The sequence below is a fragment of the Cervus elaphus genome, chromosome 11 (assembly GCF_910594005.1).
Source record: "Cervus elaphus chromosome 11, mCerEla1.1, whole genome shotgun sequence".
Classification (NCBI taxonomy): domain Eukaryota; kingdom Metazoa; phylum Chordata; class Mammalia; order Artiodactyla; family Cervidae; genus Cervus; species Cervus elaphus.
The window spans coordinates 13,783,433-13,802,277 of NC_057825.1; the positions used below are offsets into that span (position 1 = coordinate 13,783,433).

At 49.1% G+C, this 18,845-nt stretch overlaps 1 protein-coding gene across 2 annotated transcripts in view; it reads left to right on the plus strand.

Moving 5' to 3' along the window:
• The window catches only part of TTLL11 (tubulin tyrosine ligase like 11), a 256,195-nt gene that overhangs the window by 84,201 nt on the left and 153,149 nt on the right, over nucleotides 1-18,845 (plus strand). Inside the window, exon 4 of one of the 2 annotated variants that reach the window (XM_043916940.1) lies at nucleotides 11,688-12,263. The exons of the other annotated variant lie outside the window; for it this stretch is intronic. Within the exon in view, the coding sequence (XP_043772875.1) occupies nucleotides 11,688-12,263 (576 nt within the window). The remainder of the gene's footprint in view (nucleotides 1-11,687; nucleotides 12,264-18,845) is intronic. 2 annotated transcript variants of the gene reach the window in all.

Here is an 18,845-nt window from a genome sequence, read left to right on the forward strand (position 1 = left end):
AAAAATGATACTGTGTTAAGTGCAAAGGCGAGACACTGTTTAATTCTTCCAGTAGTCGTAGGATGCAGGCCCTATTCTTCCAGGTTTACGGGTAAGGATGCTGGATGCAGACAGGTTGAGGAGCTCGGCCAGGGCTGTCCAGCTCAGCGGTGGCTCGGAGACGGGAGCCGCCTGGCTCTGTCACTCCCCACAGACACTCCCCATAGATCTGGGCTCTGCCGCCCCCCACAGACACTCAAGCCCCAGGGACCCAGCGGAGGTGAAGGTCAGCTGTAGCCTGGGGGCCCCTGTGGGCTCAGGGACCCCCAAGTCCCATAGGCTCATCCTCAGCCAGCCTGGTTAGAGGTCCCTGTGCTGGGGGGATGAGTGTGGCGGGGAGCTGGTGGGGAGGCCAGGCAGTGAGCCGGCTGTCCTCGTGTTCACCCCCACTGCCCCCCACTCAGCTCCAGCAGTAAGGAGTAGGATGTTGAGGGCAGACCCGAGAGGAAAACGGTCAGTTTCATGAAATGACTGGTTCCTTTCTATTAAGCAGGTTTTATAGTCCCAGGTGTGTTCTATCCAGAGTGGCTTTCTGATTGCTCGCTAATGATGGATAGATTACGGCCCACATAAAGTTGCTGTTCACTAAAAGTGGGATCCATTAAATTGTGTTGACAACAAACTGGGTTTGGGGCAAAGCTGATGGAGAGGCTCCTGTCTTGTGAGCAGAAGTGCTATATCCTCCTTTGCAGCCTGGGGATGCTGTGTCTGCCTCCCAGGTAAATGGGACACCATCCTCAGAAGAAAGGGCAGGGAAGCCAGGGCTGCTGTCTCTGCCTTCCCGCTGGGCGACTGCTGGCTTCGGGCTTGACTCTCTGGTCCCCAATTTTCTCGTTCTCCCCAGGATGGAGATCTGAGGAGGCTTCAATAAGGTGATCTCTCTGGAAAGCACTGAAATTTATTATTACACCAAACAAACGTGATGTTACTATTCAGAGCAAAGAGAGAAGACTTACTCCTAAGGTCTCTCTCTCTCTTTTTTTGACTTTTTATTTTGTTTTGGAGTATGGCCAATTAATAAACAACCTTGGGATAGTTTCAGGTAAACAGCGAAGGGACTCAGCCACACATATACCCAAGGTCCCTTCTGCAAGACCTCATCAGGTGCTGAATCCATTAGGGTAGAAAGAACTTTGGGTTGAAATTTGGAGGCTTTCTGTTTTAGTTCTGCCTCAAGCACTAGCTGTGTGGCCTGGGGCAAGTCTCTGATTTCTTTGCTTGTAAAGTGTGTGTGTGTGTGTGTGTGTGTGAGATGGTTCCTCTCTCGGGGTGGAGGCTGGGTGTGAAGGCTCAAGGGGCCTCTGGGCTGTGGAAAAGGCCTCTTCTTACCATGGGGGCCCCAGCAAGGCCCTGTCAGCTGGGCTGACACTTTGTCAATGACACACAATGTTACTCTGCATTCCCAAAACTCTCTCTTTCCTCACTCTACCTATTAAACCAAACATTGAACTGCTTGGAGTTTTCCCAAAGAATGGGGTTGTCACGGAAAGATCTCAGACTTTAGACTTGGCTGTGTGACGCTGGCCCTGGGTCTCCACCTCTCTGAGCCTCTGTTTCCTTGCAGGCTGTGAGGATTCAGGAGATCTTGGCTATAAGCGCAGAGCACAGGGCATGGGTTCTATAAATGGTTGTTTTCTCTTTTTTTTCTTTCTTTCTTACTAGAATAATCTTGTTTCTACCAGGAGAAGTTGGTTTATCTGGCAATCTGTCAACTAGATACCTATTAACTAATGTCCCTGGGGCTCATAAATGCCACTGTAATCAAGCTTCCTAGTAATTTCACTTCAGAAAATGTTTACTGAGCACCCACTGTGCTACATTCTGGGAATAGTGAGGAAAATAAGGCTTGATCTTGATCCTCAATGAGCTCATGGGAGAGAGAACATAACAATAAATAATAATAATAGCCCACCATATGCTAGCCCGGGCAAGTCACATGCTTTAACTCGTGGAATCCTCACAACTGCCCCATGGCAGAAGCACTGCTCTTATTCCCATTTTCCAGCTGAGCAAACTGAGGCACAGAGAGGTAAAAAACCTGTCGAGGGTCCCACAGCAAGGGAAGGGCAGCATTGGGCTCTAGAGCGCTGCAGGCAGAGTCTGTGTTCTTAGCTCCCACAATAGACTCAAAGATGCAACTGTCAAATACCATAGCTCCAGACTTACAAGTCACACAGGCAGTTGCGTTACAGCGTGATGGAGATGTGCTGGAGACGGGTTAGAGGCCACAAGCATGGGAGCGCAGAGGACAGACCCAAGGGGCCATTCTGCCCAGAGGCTACTAGGGCAGGAAAGGATTCTCAGAGGGATCCTTTGAGCTGGGCCTTTGGTGCTGAGCAGGAGCCCTGCCATTGAAGAAGGGGGAGGAAGACTTAGAGGTAAGGGTTAGAGGTGTGGAGGAGGGATGGGTAGAGCAGGAGGGGCGGGTAGGGAGGCTGCTGCCCAGGAAGGAGGGTCTTTTAAGCCACTCCTTTTAAGGAGTTTCACAGGAATGGTCAGCTGTACATCCCTGAGAATAAGTCATGTTATTTCTTTTAAGCTGTTCAAGTAAACCCCAAACACTCATCAATGATCAAAACCAACAGGCTTTTCTTTTGGCGGTTGTTGTTTTGTTTTACCAATTAGGGTTTTCTTAATTCAGTCAGTTCAGGCGCTCAGTCGTGTCCAACATTTTGTGACCCCATGGACTGCAGCACGCCAGGCCTCCATGTCCATCACCAACTCCCAGAGCTTGCTCAAACTCATGTCCATCCAGTCGGTGATGCCACCCAACCATCTCATCATCTGTCATCCGCTTCTCCTCCAGCCTTCATTCTTTCCCAGCATCAGGGTCTTTTCCAATGAGTCGGTTCTTTGCATCAGGTGGCCAAAGTATTAGAGTTTCAGCTTCAGCATCAGTCCTTCCAGTGAATATTCAGGACTGATTTCCTTTAGGATGGACTGGTTTGATCTCCTGGCAGTCCAAGGAACTCTCAAGAGTCTTCTCCAACATCACAGTTCAAAAGCCATCAATTCTTTGGCGCTCAGCTTTCTTTTTAGTCTGACTCTCACATCCATACATGACTACTAGAAAAGCCATAGCTTTGACTGGACGGACCTTTGTCAGCAAAGTAATGTCTCTGCTTTTTAATGTGTTGTCTAGGTTGGTCATAGCTTTTCTTCCAAGGAGCAAGCATCTTTTAATTTCATGGCTGCAGTCACCATCTGCAGTGATTTTGGAGCGCAAGAAAATAAAGTCTGTCACTGTTTCCACTGTTTCCCCATCTATTTGCCATGAAGTGATGGGACTGGATGCCAGGATCTTAGTTTTCTGAATGTTGAGTTTTAAGCCAACTTTTTCACTCTCCTCTTTCACTTTCATCAAGAAGCTCTTTAGTTCTTCTTCACTTTCTGCCATAACGGTGGTGTCATCTGCATATCTGAGGTTATTGATATTTCTCCTGGCAATCTTGATTCCAGCTTGTGCTTCATCCAGTCTGGCATTTTGCATAATGTACTCTGCATATAAGTTAAATAAGGAGGGTGACAATATACAGCCTTGGCGTACTCCTTGCCCAATCTGAAACAGTCTGTTGTTTCATGTCTGGTTCTAACTGTTGCTTCTTGACCTGCATACAGATTTCTCAGGAGGCAGGTAAGGTGGTCTGGTATCACCATCTCTTTAAGAATTTTCCACAGTATGTTGATTGGACCTCTTCAAAAGCCAGGGAGTGGGGAGGTGTTTGACAGGTGCAGTGAGAGTTACCTCCTGCCAATAACCACTAGACTGAGCAGTTTCTTTGGATTCTCTTCCTCCAGTTCAAGATGTTCCCCATCTGAAATTAAAATGGGAGTCTCAGGCCAGCCGGACAGCAGTTCTTATTTTTGCTAATGCCAAGGAGAGTTGCTGTATCAATATTAATCATCTGCATGAGATATTGAACAATGTGGTCCTGTCCTGATGAGTAGCGAGGGGCTTGTGGGAGGAGGTGATAGAAAATCTTAAACTGGCTTTGTGGCTGCAGGTGCTCAATGGATAAGTCAGTCAATGAGGTGAACTCCTCACCCACCTCTCCACCAGGACCCACTCCTCTTTCTGAGTTCCCCGTAAATCTGTAAGTGGTACCAACCCTCCGCCCCTTCACCTGCATCCAGCCACCAGCTGCCCCCGAATCCACCTCTGTCCCATTTCTGCATCCCGATCCCATCACTACTGCCCAGCTCAGCCCCTTGGGCCTTGGATAGCCCCATATGTTCCTGCATCTAATCTTGTCTGCGTCAAAGCGTTCCCCCTCAGATGCCAGAGTGATGTGGGTGCCAGGTCACCCAGCAGTTTAAAACCCACTGGTTGCTACAGATCAGGTAGAAACACAAGGTGTTTGGGGTCTTTTCTGCCTGTTCCAGCCTTCTGTTCCCAGGGGCATCTCTCCCCTCCATACTTGCCCTGTGTAACCTCATCCATCGCGGAGGCTTCCACATCATCAGGGGGCCTGATGACCCCAGACCTCTCCCCTTCCTCCTAACTCCACTGCTGGCATCGGTTCAGGCTCATCCTCTCTGTTCCCGCCCCCCTCCATGTCTGTCCCCTCGTCCAACCAGAGGGCTTTTCCCCACAGAACCCGCAGAATTCAGTTGTGTAATTAGGTTCTCAAAAGCCTTGAGTGGCTCGCCATCATCACTTCAGGACATTGTCCAAACTCCCCTCAAATGATATTCAAGACCGTCCCCAGTCAGGCCCCGCCTCCTCCCCGGGCTTGGTCGTCTCCCATCGCCCTTCTTCACACACATCCCACGCTGCATTCTAGAAATGGGCCCAGGAGCCTGACTGCATTTAGATCCCAGTTCCACGTCTAATTGGCTGTGTGACCTTTGCCAAGTTACTTAACCTCTCTGGGCCTCTGTTTACATATCTGTAAAATAAGAGTTGTTGAGGGTTAAATGAGATGATACAGGTAAAGTACTTAGAACAGTACCTGACCATAGTAAGTCCCCGTAGGTGTGTGCTAATGTTATTGCCCTGATGATCTGGCCCCTGAAAGTCTCACGAGTGGGGTTTCCAGGGCACTCCCCACTCCACCCGCTGGTTGTTCTCCAGCCACCGGAATGAATCCTGCTCTCTCCTGCCTTCTCAAAACCCCACTGCTACAGCACTCTACCTGTTCTTCCCCCGGGCCTCACCTGGCTACCTTCCACCATGCCCCTTCCTGCCTGGCCCTCAGTAACCTAGCTGCAGACCGCCGCCTTCTCCCCTGACTCAGAAATTGCCTGGTACATGGTACACTGGGAGGAGGAATTTGCACCCCTCCTTCCCCCCTCCCCCCCACCCCTGCCCCTGGCCACGTGAGGATGGATTGGCTAAGACCGGAAGGGGCTGCTCCCTGCTCCCGCCCGGCATGTACTGTATAACATCTGCTTGTCTACCGGAGGCTTGTTTTTTGCTGCCAAGCTGCTCCTTGTGCCCGCAACACCAGGGGTCTCGGTTGCTAAGATTGTATGCAAATCCACCCGAGTGACAGAGGACCGCTCTCACTGGCTTTGACGTCCCCGCTATCGCAGACACAGTATTTCTTCAGCAGTTGCCCCCTTACCTGCCCCCTCACTGCTAATAATGTTTTGTGGCTTGGTATTCCCATGGCTGAATTTCTCGAAATAGTTTAGCTTGCGTCCCCCCCGCTGCCCAGCCACCTCCCTCGAGTGCATCACAAGTCTCCCATCCTGGGGTGCTCCTGCTCCCGTAGATCATCCTGGTACGCTGATCACCGCAGCCCCGCATCAGCCCTGCTCCTCTGATTCACATCACTCGTGTGTTTGTAGCACAGCCTTCTGCTGGGTGATGTCAAGATAAATCATTGTTCAGAACCTGTTAGCTGGCAGGAGCCAGGGACCTCAGCATGACCCTCTTTATTGTATAGATGAGTACAACAAAGTCTAGGAGGTCAGGTGACTTTCTTATGGTCACACAGTCAGATGTTTCCTAACTAAACTGAGACTGGAATCCAGATTTTCTGTTTTTCACTTAGGTACTCTTTCTAACTTACCAAAAACTATTTTTTTTTAAAGAAAAATTTTAACTCAAAGTGGTAAAACATACATAACATAAAATTTACTGTCTTAGCCAGTTTAAAGTGTGCAGTTCAATGGTGTTAAGTATATTCAGATTATTGAATAGCTATAACCATCATCTATCTACAGAACTTTTTGTGATCCCAAACTGAAACTCTGTATACATCACACAGTCACTTCGCATTCCTCCCCCTTCCCAGTCTTTGGTAACCACCTTTCAACTTTCTGTCTGAATTTGATTGCTCCCGATACCTGATGCAGGTGGCACTAGTGGTAAAGAACCCGGTTGCCCGCAGGAGACATAAGAGACTTGGGTTCCATCCCTGAGTCGGGAAGATCCCCTGGAAGAGGGCATGGCAACCCACTCCAGTATCCTTGCCTGGAGAATCCCATAGACAGAGGAGCCTGGTGGGCTACATGGGGTCATAAAGGGTTGGACACGACTGAAGCCCTTTATCATGCATAGCATACAGGTACCTCTTATGAGTGGAACCATATAGTGTTTTCTCCTTTAGTGTGATGGAGTATTTCACTTGGCATAATGTCTTCAAGTTTCATTGTAGTGAATGTCAGAATTTCCTTCCTGTTTGTAGCTGAGTAATACTCGATTGTATGTACATACCACATTTTGTTTATCCATTCATCTGTTGATGGGCACTCAGGTTTCTCCCACATTTTGTCTAGTGATAATAAAGCTGCTATGAACATGGGCGTACAAACATCTGTTTGCCAAGAGCTATTCCTTATGAAAATATATTCAGAGACACTTGCTGCTACTGGTATTTTTTTTTAAATGGTAAATTTGGAAAAGAACAACAGCAACAAAAAACCACCTTGAAGAATATAAAAGTCACTGATTTTACCTGGTATGTATCTCCTGTATTTCATACTTATGTTTCCCATAATTCTAAAAGTTTCATATAGACAGAATTTTAACTGAGGGAGAATTTTTTAACAATCTGTGTATTAAGGAGAACACTTGAAGTGTTTTTAAGGGACAGACAGCGTGAGAACTGAGTACAACCTTGGCTAACCGTGGCGTTCTAGAGATTTCATTCATTCAAAGTATGAGCTGACCTTGACAGTAGCGCAGAGGGAAATTTTTGTGGTGGTGCTTCTTTAAGACTGTGTGCATGGGCCCTAAGTTGCTCCAGTCATATCTGACTCTGTGATCCTGTAGACTGTAACCCGCCAGGCTCCTCTGTCCATGGGATTTTCCAGGCAAGAATACTGGTTGCCATTTCCTTCGCCAGGGGATCTTCTCGACGCAGGGAGCGACCCTTAGCATCTTGTAGAGTGCTTTTGTTGTTGTTATTCAGTAGCTAAGTTGTGTCTGATTCTTTCTGATCCCATGGACTGCAGCACGCCAGTCTTCCCTGTCCATCACCACCTCCCAGAGTTTACTTAAACTCATGTCCATTGAGTCGGTGATACCATCCAACCATCTCATCCTCTGTTGTCCCCTTCTCCTGCCCTTAATCTTTCCCAGCATCAGGGTCTTTTCTAATGAGTTAGTTCTTTGCACCAGGTGGCCAAATGACTAAGAAGAGTCAAATTTTGAATGGGGGGGCCGGGGGGCGAGTCTTTCCTGGTCACATTTCTTAAATATCCACTAGGGGGCAGTAAAAGACATAAAAATTTTCAATAGTGCCAACGAGTGCCTGGCAATCTGGCAACTTCATCCTCTGCACACCTCTCTCAGCACCCTGTGCATACAGTTACAAGATAATGAATTTCACATGCAAGGGCATGTTTGGGTGAAACTGGTGATACCATCAGCTGTAGCCCAAGTGCAAGTTTTTCTCATATTCTGGCTAGCATTAATGTGTAAAACTTCATTCAGTATGTAGGGTCCAGATTGCATTTTTATTTAATTCACGTTAGCCCAGTGATTCTCAAACAAGTGAACACCAGAATTACCCGTCATGCTTTTTCTCAAGTACATATATGCCCAGGTCTCATCCCAGATCTGAATTTCTGGGCCTGGGGCCTAGTTATGTAGACTATCTTTAGATTCTGGTCCATGACTTCTTGCTAAGAACCAATGCGTTCATTCTTTAATAACTTTAATAACTGTGGGGAAGAGGTCACCTTTGAGTAAAACCTCTGAGGAAAGTGAATGTGACTTCTAGAATTTTTTTCTCGTTTTAAAATAGAAGTTACTGAAGGGGTCTGGTGGCTTGGGGAATGACACTCAGAACAGCTATGAAGCTTTCCCATAAATGGTGCCTATATTGGAGCAAGCCAGGAGCCCAGACAGAAGATCTGGAACTGAGGCAGGCCTGGCAAACTCAGGATCTATGATGACAGTTCCAAGAAGGCCAAGCTCAGAGGCCAAACTCTTCAGTTTGTGGCCAGAGCTCAGATTCTGTCTGCCATATTAAGAGAATCTTTCCAAGAGCATTCAGGGGAAAAGAGGCCTTTTTCATCTTGTCAGAGGTAAAGATGGCACAGGGGACTTGCCGTGAGGTCAGAAGGCTTCCGTTCTCATCCTGGGTGTGTGCTAAGTGGCTTCAGTAGTATCCGGCTCTGTGCGACCCCGTGGACTGTATCCCGCCAGGCTCCTCTGCCCATGGGATTCTCCAGGCAAGAATACTGGAGTGGGTTGCCATTTCCTACTCCAGGGGATCTTTCCGAACCAGGAACAGAACCCGCATCTCTCAGTTCTTCTACATTGGCTGGGGTGTTCTTTAGCAGTAGCGCCACCTGGGACGCCCCAGTTCTCATCCTAACCATCCCCATAGCCAGTTAGGGGACCCAAGGCCACTCATGTCACCTCTCTGAGCTGCCACTGCTCTGTTTGAATTATGAGAGGATTGGGTGCCATTGATCTCCCAGGATCCTTCCAGTTCTAAAGGTTCCATGATCCTGTTGGTATTAATAATCTTGATTCGTATGGTACTGCTCTGGCAGAACAGAAGAAATATTCAGTAATGCAGTGAATGACAGAGACTATTGACCATGTAGTTTAATTTATTTAAGGCATATACAGTGAATTCAAAGGAGAAAATATTGTGGCCAATAATATATTGAACTGTTAGTATCTTCAGCACAGCAAAAGCTTTCCAGAGGGAAAAATTACCCATCAGTGCAAACCTGACATTTTTCACTTCTTGATCCATAACTGCCGTTTCTCCAGTACGCTTATATTTACTGTAAAGGGCCAAACGTATGAACGCTTCAGATGAATATTAAATAACTACCTAAGCCTCAAGGTCACTGTTGCAAGGGAGGCTCGGTGGAGGGCCCTGGGAGGCCGGCATTGATCTCCCGTGAAGTTCCATTCTCGGATCCTGCTGACGAGGGGAAACAATGGATGTGGACCATTATTAAGGCTTTAAGTGTTTCCTCCATTGTTAACGATCTTTTACAAGCCCGGAGTAACTGATAGTGCCCAAGGAATTGGCAAAAGCTTCACTTAGAAATATAGGCTGGTCAGAGAGATAAGTAAAGCCCAGAGCACAGATGTCCTGGGTTGGGCTTACGCAGCAAAGGTGTGCGGCCAGGCGAGTCTGATGTCGGGCACGCCGGCTCAGCTCCGAGTCAAGGTTCATCAAGGAAGGAAAGCTCGCTCTCGAGCTCTTTCAAGCCAGAAGCTGCAGAGAGAGTGGCTCCCTCTTTCAAATTCACCAATAAGGGGCTGCTCTGGCAGTCCAGTGTTAACACTTCACCTCCAGTGCAGGGGAGACGGGTTTGATTCCTGACCAGGGAGTGCAGATCCCACATGCCTTGCAGCTAAAAAACCCGAAGGATCAAATAGAGGCAGGGGACTTACCTGGTGGCTCAGTGGGAACGCATCTGCCTGCCAATGCAGAAGACATGGGTTCAGTCCCTGATCTGGAAGATCCCACGTACCTCAGAGAACTAAGCCCATGTGCCACAACTGCAGAACCCACACGCTGCAACTCCTGAAGCCTTCATGCCCTTGAACCAGTGCTCCGCAGCAAGAGAGGCCACCACAGTGAGAAGCCCACAGACTTCAACAAAGAACAGCCCTGATTGCCGCAACTCGAGAAAAGCCCATGCAGCAACGAAGACCCAGCAAAGCCACAAACAAATAAAAACCCAGAGGCAATAGTGTGACAATTTCAATAAAGACTAAAGATGGTCCACATTAAAAAAAAAAAAAAACCACATTGAAAATTTAAAAACAACAACAACGAAAAACCAGATCCACCTTTAAATTTCCTCCAGTTCCCCTCTCCTGATGAAAACCTCTCAAGGATCAGACAAGTGTCTGGGGGAAACCGTCTGTGCCGGTCAAGTGCCCCGGGTAATTATGTGGGTGTCCTGCTGACCTGGAGCTGGGAGGAGAGCAGATCTTTAGATGACAGGATCTACTTTCAAAAGATCTCAACAGATCAAAGGACTGAGTGAGTCTACCAGATGAACCTAATGAGAGACACAGAAGCTGAAACGAACAGTTTCCGCGCGTGAGCTCTCTGTAGCGGCGTGTTCCGCCCTGTGCACATTGCAGTTTATTTCCTCTTTACAGTGATCCGGGGAGGAAGGTTTTTATATCCCCATTTTTAAAACGAGGAGACTGAGGCGTGGAAGTACAGAGAACGGTGCACACACCTCAGAGCCCTTGATCTAGGTTCCAATCCCGGTTCTGCCCCTCAGTCTGCCAGAAAGTTACTTCATTTTTTAAAAAACAGCAATGCTATAATCACTTTAAATACAGACTTTGGAGTTTCTTATAAAGTTTAAAAAAAAAAAAAAAAACACCAACCAGCAACACCTAGGCTTTATGGCTGCCTTTCATGTGTCAGCTTCAGTGGGCCTCACCCTTGCATGTATTATCTCATTTAATCCTCAGAACAGTCTTGCTCCTATTTTACAGATGGAGAAGACACAGATAATTGACATAACTTGCCCGGGGTCACACAGGAAGCAGCAGGGCGGGGATATGAGCCCAGACATTCTGACTTCCAGGCCTGCGCTCCCTGTTTCCTATATTACGAAAAGGGAACAATCATATGTTCTGTAAAGTGCCTCAAATAGTCCCCACACATAGTGAAGTGAAGTGAAAGTTACTCAGTCATGTCTGACTCTTTGCGACCCCATGGACTATACAGTCCATGGCATTCTCCAGGTCAGAATACCGGAGTGGGTAGCCTTTCCCTTCTCCAGGGGGTCTTCCCAACCCAGGGATCGAACCCAGGTCCCCCGCATTGCAGGTGGGTTCTTTACCAGCTGAGCCACTAGGGAAGCCCGAGAATACTGGAGTGGGTAGCCTATCCCTTCTCCAGCAAATCCTCCCAACCCAGGGATCGAACACAGGTCCCCTGCACTGCAGGTGGATTCTTTACCAACTGAGCCATCAGGACTTGCTCAGGGTGATAGCTAATAACCGGCCAAGACCTGGGGTGGGAACCCCGGTCTCCTGATTGCAAATTGGCTGCACTGTGGAGGGCAAGATCGGGGCAATTTGGGGGTCACTGTCTCAGTTCCTGGCACAGTGTTACCTCGCTGGCAGGTGCTGGGTGAGTCCTTACGTAGGTGGGGTCATTCTGTCCCTCATTCACCATTTGCCAAAGTCCTGCTGTGTCTCGGGGACCAGAGAGGACAGGAGCATGGCGCTAACCATCCTTTTTCTCCCCCAGGTTCGGATGGTGAAAGATGGGGACCCCTCCTGGAAGCCCACTTTTATTGTGAAGCCTGACAGTGGTTGTCAGGGAGACGGGATCTACCTCATCAAAGACCCCAGTGACATCCGCCTGTCGGCGACGCTCCAGAGCAGGCCGGCGGTGGTCCAGGAGTACATCTGCAAGCCCCTGCTCATCGACAAACTCAAGTTTGATATCCGTCTGTACGTCCTACTAAAGTCTCTAGAGCCCTTAGAGATCTACATAGCCAAAGACGGACTCTCTCGGTTTTGTACGGAGCCATACCAGGAGCCCAGCCCCAAAAACCTGCACCACATCTTCATGCATTTGACCAACTACTCCCTGAACATCCACAGTGGGAACTTCATCCATTCGGACAGTACTAGCACAGGCAGCAAAAGGACTTTTTCTAGCATTCTCTATAGGTTGTCCTCCAAGGGGGTTGACATCAAGAAAGTCTGGTCCGATATCATCTCCTTGGTGATCAAGACCGTCATTGCCCTGACCCCAGAACTCAAAGTGTTCTACCAGTCGGACATCCCCGCAGGGAGGCCAGGCCCCACCTGCTTCCAGGTAACCAGCGCCAGTTCCCAACTGGAGTTCTTGGCCTTGACCGGGCCCTTGGGGGGCTCCCTGGTCTCCTGTGGGGTGAGGGATGGGGGCAGGGTGGTCAGAGGGGTGGAGGGATGGTTGCCCGCATGGGCTTTGGTGTGAAGCAGGGTCCAACTTCCTGTTGTGTAACTTGGGGCAAGTTACTTCCATTTTCTCACCTGTAAAATGAGACTAAGACTAAACCTCCCTTAAAGGATGCTTGTAAGAGTCAAACGAGCATTATGGAAAGCCGCAGTGCCTCCCATTCATTCTTTCTTCCTGCAGTTTTCACCACCTGCTTAGCAGGGGCCAGGCACTGTTTGAGGTACTAATGAGACCGGAAGTCAGGTCCCTGCTGGCTGATGCAGAGAATCTGTACTCAAGCAATTCGTGTAGGGACTTCCCTGGTGGTCCAGTGGTCAGGACTCCACGCTTCCGGTGCACCGGGCCTGGGTTTGCGACCTCGTAGGGGAACTAGGATCCAACATGCTGTGTAGAATGGCCAGAAAAAAGAAAAAAATCGATTAGTATAAAGTGTCACAAGTGCTGGAATAGAGGAAACATACCAGGTGCTGTGAGATTGTGGGGCCATCTAACATTTTCTGAGTGGGAACAAGGGTGGTCTGGGAAGACTTCCCAGAAGTAGGGCCTGGAGTAAGAGTTAGATGGAGCAGGCGAGACTGGAGGGGGCTGGGGAGACAAAGCCTCCTGGGGGAGAGTGGAGAGACTGGCGGGAAGAGGTGGAGACAGACTGACTCCCGGCTGGCTTAGGTGCTTGGGTGGATGGAGAGAAGCCACCGTGAAGGGGCCAGGCTTGTGGGCAGGGGTCAGGGGTTGGACTTGAACATGGCTTTGAAGGGCCTGTGTGACACCCAAGTGGGGAGGTTAGGTGGACGTTGGGCATCTGATCCTGGAGTACAGGAGAGAGAGGGCTGGGCGGGAGAGAGATTGGGAGCATCAGCGTTCAGATAGTCACAGGGCTGAGACACTGCAGGGTGAGCAGAGGCCAGAGAAGACCCCCTTGGGCACCGCCATTCAGTAAGGGACAGGGTGATGTGTGGATCACTGAATCAGCCACTGGGCAGGGAGGAGATGGACACGGGGGTGGTGCATCCTTCCAGGTCATTTGGCCATGAAGGTGGTGGGGGGAGACCCGGAGTCCAGGTGCTTGATGGGCACACAGTTTCCTGCAGATAAATCAGGCTAGGGATCAGATGATACAAAATACCACCTCTGGGACCCACTCGATCTAATCTTGAAGCAGTTAGTATATAAGAAAGAATACGTAGAACATGTGTGTAAGCTACGAAACAGAAGCACGAAACCATCATCTCCAACCTACCTCCCAACCCAAGGTCTCCAATTATAGTGCTGCTCCCTGATCCCATTCCTCACCCCAAGGTAACCATCATCCCGAATGTTCTTGTTACCATTTCCTTCCTTTAAAAAAACCTTTTATTATATGTGAATATATCCCTAAGGAGCATATCGTTTTGCTTGTTTCTGAGCATCATAAAAACACTGCGATCACGTACATAGTCTTCTGCAATTTTCTTTCTGACTCTGTGTGGAGGTAGGTCGTTGTTTCCATTTCATTTGCACGGCTGTACATCCCATTGTAAATACGCACACTTTGTTTATCGGTTCTTCTATCATTGAACGTTTGAGTTGTTTCTAGTCCTTTAAAGGCTGCGGCAGGAGAGACGAGGGTAGCGTGGAACAGGAAGGGGGAGGGGGAGGCAGCGAGGCGGCATCTCTGACAACAGAGGATGCTGGTTTGGCAGCAGGAGAGGAGGCTGGTCCCAGGGTACAGCCCCAGATCCAGAGAGGCTACCCTGATAGTGGGAACCAGTCAGCAGGATTTCTGGGAAGGCTGGTGGAAGCCTTTGGAGAGAGGCATTCAGGCAGTGGTCAGTTTTGGTGGAGGGCGGGGGGGTGGTGGTGGTGGTGGAGGTAATTGTCATCCGAAATCTGTCCTTAGGCACTTGGACCCCAGGCAGGATGTCCAGCTCAGCCATCAGGCTTAGGGCATTAGAAAAGGGAAGTGGGCACAGCTTAGAGGCAGGACGAGAGAAAACAAGTCCTGGCTTGAGCCACTGGAAGGTTGGGGTGAAGCAGAGAGTTGCAACGTGGAGGCATCCAGGGGTCATCCCAGGGGACTGCGTGGTCACATCTGTTCAACAGTGACAGCTATTCCGGGAGCGTCATGTGGGCCCTCGTACGTGGCCAAGCCGCAGAGCCCTGGCACAGTGAGGGTGGAGGGCCAGGGCCGTGGTTTTTCTGCCTGTCTTGCTGTGGACCAGCGGCATGGGGCGGCCACGGGGTGGAACCAGGGCCCCAGCTGGAGGGTAGACAGAGAGGGAGCCGCTGGTTTGGACAGAGTGCAGCTGGCACATGGAGCCGCAGGCCTGTAAGCGTTTTCCATTGCTCGACCACGCTGAGTGCTGCCAGGCCTGGGGTCGGGCGAGGAGCACAGGGCTGGAAGCAACCCTCCAGGAGGAGTTCATCCTCTTCCCCCTGGGGGCCCCATGGGCATGTTTCCTCACCACCTGGAGCCTCTGTTTCTTTCTCTCTGAATCACCTACACTCACCTCCTTACCTGCCATCTTGGGAGCAGTGTGAAGTAATGAGGGTGAAATGCTTTGATGGTGATGGTTTAGTTGCTAAGTCATGTCCAACTCTTGCAACCCCAGGGACTGTAGCCCATCAGGCTTCTCTGTCCATGGGGTTCTCCAGGCAAGAATACTGGGGTGGGTTGCCATTTCCTTCTCCAGGGGATCTTCCCGATCCAGGGATCCAACCCACGTCTCCTGAATTGCATGTGGATTCGTTACCGACTAAGCCACCAGGGAAGCCCACAAAGCATTAGATACTTGAAATCTGTTTTAATGTACATTTCAGATTCACAGTGACTGAGAAAACAGTATCTTTTTCTCCTGGGAGTCCTCTCTTGCTTTCTTTATCCTTATCACTTGTTAAGTTTATCACTTGTAAGTTTAGGTCTCAAACACCTGAACTAACTTGGAACCCAAAGATTTAGGGACAACACATGGTTCTGACATTGACTGGCTGTATGACATTATATAAGTTGCTTGACTTTTCTGTGCCTCCATTTCCTCACCTACATCACAGGGCTGTCGTCTAACTCACATGAGATCAAGGTGATAAAGGGCTTTGCAAACTATAACGTTTTGTGCATATATAATGCATTTTTCCTTTGTCATGGATGCCCCTTTTGCTTGTAGCCAGGCCTGGCCCAGACTGCAGCATTCCAGAACATACACTCTAAGCCAGCGAAATTACATTTATCTTAAACACGTGACCGTGACCCCTTTCCAATCACAGCCGCAATAACTACTTGGGGAATTGTGATGGCCTGGAGCAGGGGCTGGCATGGCTGGGCTGTGGGCAGGTTTCCTGTAATCTGTTGCCTAGGAACGTGGCTGCCCTGTCATTCGGGTCTGTCCCCTGTCATTGCCCAGACAGCCCCCAGCAACATTTCCCCCGTCAGTCTTCTGGAGGGCAGCTCTGTGACCCCGGCTTAGAGAGTCAGGCCTGTCTGGGTGTAGACGATTCATGTGGCAGAAATGCACTCACCGAGGAGAGCTTTCCAGCTCAGCTTTCGTGAACTTTTCTATCCCAGTTCCACAGCTGGGTTTCTGTCTTCCTCTCGCACTGGGTCCACTTCTTTTCTTGGCTGTGATCCTCTTCCTTCAGTGTCCGGAGGAGGCACCTTCCCTAAGTGCTAAGGTGCTTCTTCTGTCCCTTCTTTGCTCTTCTGATCTCCCCCACCACCAGCCCCAGACACCTCACAGGAAGGAGGGGAAGGAGCAGCTCAGTGCTCACACATGGACTTGGGTTTTGTTCTCGGGCGCCCTGGATTTGCACTAAGCCCAGCTCCTGCTTCCAGCAACTCCAGCTGGAGAGCTTGGCAAGTTCCCCTTTCTCTGCCTCAGTTTCCTTATCTGCAAATAGAATATTGGTCCCTGCCTCACAGAGCTAGTGTGAGACTGCGTGAGAGAAAGCTGTGTTGAAGAGTACCCAGCAGGTGGCAATCACTTAATAAATAATGTCATATTGTTTGCTATCGGTCATGACAGTTGTTCTCAAACTGGTCTACGAAGAAGTGCCTTGAACTTAGGGAGAAACCAGGAAGCAAGTCACATTTCCAACTTAATGGAATACTGGTGTTCCAAGGAGCACGGTTTGAGAAACAGGTCCTGACCCCCGTTGCCTCCCAGCCTGGCCCCAGCCTCGCTTCCCTGTTCCTCCCCGATCCATGTGAGTCTGCCAAACACAGGTGACTCCTGTCTCTTGGACATCCTCTGTGTTTCCCCCATTCCACCCTTTCTTTCTCTCCTGGCTTGGTCTCTTCTCCCACGCTCTCTCCTCTTCTCCCTCTCTTGTAAAATCTAGTGCCGGCAGGGTAGTGCTCGAATCCCACCTTCTCCATAAAGCCTTCCTCGACCACTTTTGACATGTAAGCTTTTTTTTTTTTCCTTCTTTAAGACACATATGCTGGTCACCCACTGACACAAGCCCTGAGCTAGCTGTGGGCGTGTGGTGTGGGCGAGGTTGCAGTCCTGCCCCTAAGAGGCACGCAGTGTAGTGGGGAAGACTGCCATGTGGGAGTCGTGAGCACCATGGGGGGAAATGTGCAGGATTATGGGAGAGCACAGACCAGGCAGCTTGTCTGCACCTCCTGCGTTGAAAGTGCGGCGTCTTAACCACCGGACCACCAGGGAAATCCCAGTGTGACCACTTCTAACCAACACCGCTGCTTCCATCCCAGTCCAGACAGCCATCATCTTGTACTTGTATCACTGCAATTGCCTCCTAATTGATGTTCGTTTCCCCACCCTTGCTGCTTGTAGCCTATTTTTCTCACTGTAGCTAAAGTGATTCTTCTAAAACATGTCAGATCAAATTACTTCCCTGTGTAAAGTCTCTGATGGCTTTCTTATTGCACTTAAAATCCTGGCTCCTTACCATGGCTTGCAAGATGCTACATGATCTATCCCTTGCCATGCTGTCTGACCTCATCTCCTGTCTCCCTCTCTCTCACTCCTTGCTGTTCGTCAGAAGTGGCCTGTGTTGTTGCTGTTCCTTCTGCCTGGGACGCTCGTCTTCAGCTCTTCAAATGACTTATTTGCTCACTTCACTCAGTCCCTGTTCATACATCACCTCCTGAGTCTTTGGCTTCTGGTCGTGATAGAGTAACAAAGACTGGACTTAACCTTCTTTTGAAAACAACTAGAATACCAGACAAAATAGATGAAAGAAGTGTTTTCAGATTTTGTACAACAGACAGCTCGGCATCGTAATCCCCAAGGAAAGAGGGGAACAAAAGCTGAGATGCGCCTACGGTTGCCTCAGCTTTCTGTCTGGAGGCACTCTCCAAGACATGGGCGGGGGTGAGGGGGCACCTAAACAGAGTCCTGTGATCTCAGTGAGTTGAGGAGAGGGAGATAAGCATTTAGTAATGCCAAGGTGGCTGGAATTCTGTGGGTAGAATTCTTTAAAGGAGGGACCCTACAGGAACCTGCATGGGAATCGTTGTACACCTTTGCTGAGTGCTGGGCTATTCATGTACGGAGGGTTAATCCACAGAGTTGGGCAAAGAATGACCAGGGAACTGAGAAGATGAACCAGAGCTCACACAGAGCAGGGAGATGTCCAAGCTCCGAAGAGTCAGTGTGGAGGGTGCTTGGTGGTTACTGGACACATTCAAGGGAGACTGCAGAGAAGTTCTGTCCTAATGGACTGAATCTTCCCTGGGATGAAAGTTACTCTAAACTCAACCTAGTAAAGCTTAAATAATAGGTCTGAAAGGTATCAACATAATCTGCAAACAACTGACTACCTAAAAACTTCAGTTCGGTTCAGTCGCTCAGTCATGTCAGACTCTTTGTGACCCCCTGGACTGCAGCACACCAGGTTTTCCTGTCCATCATCAACTCCCAGAGCTTGCTCAAACTCAGGTCCATCAAGTCAGTGATGCCATCCAACCATCCCATCCTCCGTCATCCTCTTCTCCTCCTGCCTTCAATCTTTCCCAGCATCAGTGTCTTTTCAAATGAGTCAGTTCTTTGCATCAGGTGGCCAAAGTATTAGAGTTTCAGCATCAGTCCTTCCAATGAATATTCAGGACTGATTTCCTTTAGGATTGACTGGTTTGATCTCCTGGCAGTCCAAGGAACTCTCAAGAGTCTTCTCCAACACTGCCGTTCAAAAGCATCAGTTCTTTTTCTCTCAGCTTTCTTTATAGTCCAGTTCTCACATCCATACATGACTACTGGAAAAACCATCACTTTGACTAGATGGACCTTTGCCGGCAAAGTAATATCTCTGCTTTTTAATATACTGTCTAGGTTGGTCATAGGTTTTCTTCCAAGGAGCAAGCATCTTTTAATTTCATGACCGCAGTCACCACCTGCAGTGATTTTGGAGCCCAAGAAAATAAAGTCTGTCACTGTTTCCATTGTTTCCCCACCTATTTGTCATGAAGTGATGGGACCGGATGCCAGGATCTTAGTTTTCTGAATGTTGAGCTGTAAGCCAACT